Source organism: Myxocyprinus asiaticus, chromosome 40 (genome assembly GCF_019703515.2).
Source record: "Myxocyprinus asiaticus isolate MX2 ecotype Aquarium Trade chromosome 40, UBuf_Myxa_2, whole genome shotgun sequence".
Taxonomy (NCBI): Eukaryota; Metazoa; Chordata; class Actinopteri; order Cypriniformes; family Catostomidae; genus Myxocyprinus; species Myxocyprinus asiaticus.
Window position 1 is genome coordinate 23,824,818 of NC_059383.1, and position 4,899 is coordinate 23,829,716.

At 31.9% G+C, this 4,899-nt stretch overlaps 1 protein-coding gene across 1 annotated transcript; it reads right to left on the reverse strand.

The window, feature by feature from the left end:
- Nucleotides 1–457: 457 nt before the first annotated feature.
- Nucleotides 458–1,396, reverse strand: LOC127430914 (olfactory receptor 146-like). The gene is made up of 2 exons (XM_051681055.1): nucleotides 1,045–1,396; nucleotides 458–915 (listed from the first exon to the last, which is right to left on the reverse strand). The coding sequence occupies exons 1-2, from the start codon at nucleotides 1,394–1,396 to the stop codon at nucleotides 458–460; spliced, it is 810 nt and encodes a 269-aa protein (XP_051537015.1).
- Nucleotides 1,397–4,899: the final 3,503 nt, after the last annotated feature.

A 4,899-nucleotide genomic window follows, 5' to 3' on the forward strand; every position in this document is an offset into this window, starting at 1 on the left:
TTAGCCAAAATGTATACAATATTGTGTTGTCCTTTTTTTTTTTTTTTTTTTTTTTACAGTTATGTCTGCCTAATCCTCCACAATTAAAAGTTCCTCATCAAATGCTTCACATTTGAAAAATAAACAGATCCCAAATAGAGACCTGATAAATGGTGAAAAATACTTGACTATAAAATAAAGTGCTATATTGTTTATAAACCAAACAATTTTTTTTTTTATTTGTATACATTTCATGACAATCTTCTTAAACACTTAACAAAATAAAAACACATTCAGAAATAAAAAAGTAATATGGGCTGAGCTGATAATGTTTCCACTGAATATAAGAATAGCACTGATAAAATGTCTCAAATATGAATGACAACACATTTCTTTCTGAGAAAACGATATGTAATTTTTATTGATACAATACAGTATTATATAGACTTTGTTATATTATAAAAATATGTTAAATTATCTATGGATTCACCTTTTTCCTTAACCAAAATTGTATAACCTTCTGTCTGATCTCTTTCGTTTGTAAACCATATACTAAGGGATTTAATCCTGGTGGAACAATGTGGAACATAATACTAGCCAGTTTCCTGCTGTCAGAGTATTCAGGAAATCGATGAAGAAAAATAAATGTGCCACAAGAAACAAACATAATTAAATAAACAGCTATGTGAGTGCTGCAAGTTTTTATGGCTTTGCTGTTGAGTGCTTTGTTTTTGCTGGTTATACATACCGCAGCAATCTTGACATATGTTATAAATACTGACCCCAGTGAGAGGGTGAAAACAATTACAGTATAAATCAATCCATACACATTATTAATGACCACATTTTCACAGGACAGTTTAAACAGTGAGGCATTGTCACAGAAAGGGTTTTCAATTTTATATCTACAGTGAGACAGACGTATAGTGAGACCTAACAGAATTGTCACCATAAGTATTGCCAGTCCCCAGGCAAATGCTGAAAGTTTAACCACCATTTTACTGGTCATTATAGCCGTGTATCGCAATGGATTACATATAGCCACGTATCTGTCAAAAGCCATGATCATTAGCACATAATGGCATGCTACTGCAAATACATGTACAAAATATGCTTGAATGACACACTCAACAAACGTGATATAGCGCTCTGATGTTTTCCTAAAAATGTCCTGCATCAAGTGTGGCAAAATGACAGTGGTCCCTAGTATATCATTCAGTGGCAAGTTACAAAACAGAAAATGCATAGGGTGATGTAGATTCTTCTCTGTTGAGATCAGAATTAAAAGTCCAATGTTGGAAACCATTATAAAAACATAAACCAAGAGAAGCAAGATGAAAACAGGATAGGAAGACTGAGGTGTAACATTGAGTCCCTCCACTAGAAGAATGCTGTGTCTGAATGTCAAGTTGTCCATTGGGTTCCCTGCACAATTTTTCATATAGAGCAATATATTTTATAATTAATAAAATATCAGCTTAAACTGATGAATTGAACTCTGAGGAAAATACATTGAATATGTTTTCAGATATTTCTTCTTGATAGTAAAAAATGCATATTGCTCAAACTGTAACATTTTGCTCACATTGTAAATTATACACACAAAATCCAGATATAGTTACTGCAACATTATGTAATACATTATGGTTGAGTGTCTAATAGAACATCACATACTTACTCCAGAAGTGTTCAGTTTTTACCAAGATAGATGATAGTCAATTTGTCTAATATTAAGTGAAGAAATGTTTGCTTGCCCTTTTAATATGCAGATCAAAGGTGTTTCTTTGATGTTGTCATCATCCCAGAGGGGAAACTATTGCATAACACTTGTTGCCATGTTTGCTACCAGTGATATAATTATATGCATATTTAACAGTTTCTACGAAGCCCATATTTATAATGAATTACAAAGGAATTATAAATCCTTCATAATGCATTCATGATGTCTTATAATACACCTTGCAGTATAATATAAAATAAAACTTCTCATAATTAATTGTAACTACAGTTTTAAGACATTATAATATTCCACATATTCATAGTTATACTTTAAAGGGTATATAATGCATTGTAACACAGTCAACATCTAATGCACAGAATACATAGAACACACATTCACATTGTAAATTCTGAGCCATTAAGAAATTTCCCATGGTGTAATTTAAGTGAATCATAAGCAATAAGCCTAAAGAAAATATATAATAAACACCAAGCATATCATATATGCTTTTTTTGAGACTTAAGAAGCTTTTCCTGTTGAATATTCACTTGAGGAAAGTGATTTAGTATATATCCGAGTAAACGTCTTAATTGGACTACTGTATACAGTATCATATGTTTTTTTTTATTTTATTTTTTTATTATAATTTTTTGTTTTTTTATCCAGTGTATTTAAATGCATTCGTGCACATCAGGACATCATTAGTTTGAATGTTTCCAAATAAAATGCAATAGCATTACAGCTCATTTAACAGAGTTTGGTATAGGAACTTGACTTTTGATTCTTTGGTGTGTTTTGTATAAGAACTAATAAACATTTGGCTACATGTGTGATCAACATGCATATATTTTCTCAAATGAGAGCTACTAATATTTTTTTAATCTTGTAGCTTTACAAGTGTTTTTGCCTCAAAATGTCTCAAAATTTACATTAAATGTGTCTTCCTTCATAATCTGTGCATTTGTATATAACTTCCATTTTATAAGCTTGACGTGTAATGTCTCACATTCTTAATGTATAACCGAAAATATCTTATGGATGTTTATAAAAAGACATTGCTTTTGTCACTTCATTTAAAGCATGCCTAATGTTTAATTCAAATAAATATCATACATTATAACTTTTACACATAAATGTTGATGTTGGTCATGTTACAATGCATGATAGGCAAGTATTATAATATATTATAATTGTGGTCAACATTATTTATAAGAAGTTATAACATATTAAAAGGCATATGATATGACATTATGAGTGCATTATAATGCATTTATAATGCATTTATAATACATTACAAATATGGCCTTCATAAAAAGTGTCACCAAACCTTTAACTATTTATTTATGTTTTTGTATTCACTGGGTCTGCAATGAGGACTAGGAGAGTCCAGGGAGTGTTGTAACATGGGGTGAGTTAACATCATAAGTTTAACCAATTAAAATCAGCTACATGCAATTATTATCATACAAAACTGGTATAACTTGAATAATCTTTTTTTTTTTTTTTTTGGATACTTACTTAACAGTATACATGAGCTCTCGGTTACCTATCATGCCCTCTTCAGATTTACATTTTATGGCTCACTATCTCACTCCAAATCACTCCTGCAACTTTACAACATTAAAATATGAGTGATATTAAAATTGTTTCCTTGAATGTTAAGGGGGTCAATCATGTAGTCAAGAGACAGAAAATAATTTTCTATCTTAAAAAAGAGCAGGCTGAGATTGCTTTACTGCAGGAGACCCATCTGACCGATGTGAAGCACATGAAGTTAAAGCGGGGATGGGTTGGCCAGGTCTTCGGCTCTTCCTCTAACTCAAATAGCAGGGGTGTGGCTATTGTGGTACATAAGAAGTTCAATTTTAGGCTTGAGGAGATGATAAAATATAAAGGAGGTCGCTGTATCCTCATATCTGACCAGTTGTTTGGAGAAAGAGTGCTCATTGGTTGTGTTTATGCCCCAGACACATGTGCTTTCTATTCAGAATTAAGTGCTGACATATCATCATTTACTACTAATCACTTAATTATTGGGGGAGACTTCAATTGTGTAATTGACTCAAGCAATTCACCAAGAACTACAGCTGCAACAGGCAAGACTGCTAAATTAAAACAACTTTGTGAAGTTTTAGGCCTGCCTGATGTATGGAGAATCATGAACCCTAAAGTGAAAGATTTTACATTTTATGTTTGCTTCCAGACAGAATCTGGACAGAGTAAAAAACTGTGACATCGGCATATGTGCTTTTTCTGATCATAATTCAGTCGGGGTAGTGCTTTCCCCACTTCACTATGTAGGGCTTTACTGGTTGTTTAGATCAGTGTTACTATCAGAAATAATTAATAATTATTTCTGTAGTTATTAATCAAAATTTAAATTAATTAATTGTATCTAACTCATTAAAACCTCATATGGGACTCCAGTAAATGTAGTGTGCTACGTTTAGGAGCAAGTTTGGTTATTAGCAATAATTAATAATTATCAAAGATAATTATTAATTATTAAAATCAATAGAACATTGATGAGAATCAATGTTAGCTTTTTTTAATCCTTTAAATCAACAGTTATCAAAGATAATCGTTAATTGTTAACGTCGATGAAACATTAATTAAAATTAACACTAGCTTGTTGATCATTCAAATTCAATCAAAGATAATTATCAATTATCAAAAATCAATAGAATATTAATAAGGATTAACATTGACGGGGCACCACCCTGGAATCAGGGACTAATAACCGAATATTAAAACAGTCTCAATATTAGATTGTTTTCTTAGGAAAATCGACATCCGTAGAATATAGATTTTCGGGAAACACAACAATGAATGAAGGTTTGAATCCGAGCACTGACATCCCGTCAGCACGACACAGGCGTATGCAAAACAAACCAAAACACTTCTCTTTGTAATATAAATAAAAGTTTATTTATGCAGTAATATCAATTAATAATTAATACAATGCAGTCAATAAACTTCCGACTTACAACTACAAACTAAACAGTGACATGATTAGATATGGAAATAAAATAATCCTATAACACATAAGATGTGTGTGTGTTAGTGTGGTTAGTGAGAGAGAGAGAGAGAGAGAGAGAGAGAGAGATGATTAAGTGACAGCCCGAAAGCTGATTTCGCGATAGCTGGAGATAAAGCAGCCATGTTCATCACTCAGAGACGCGGTTTTACGAGCGGGGCTC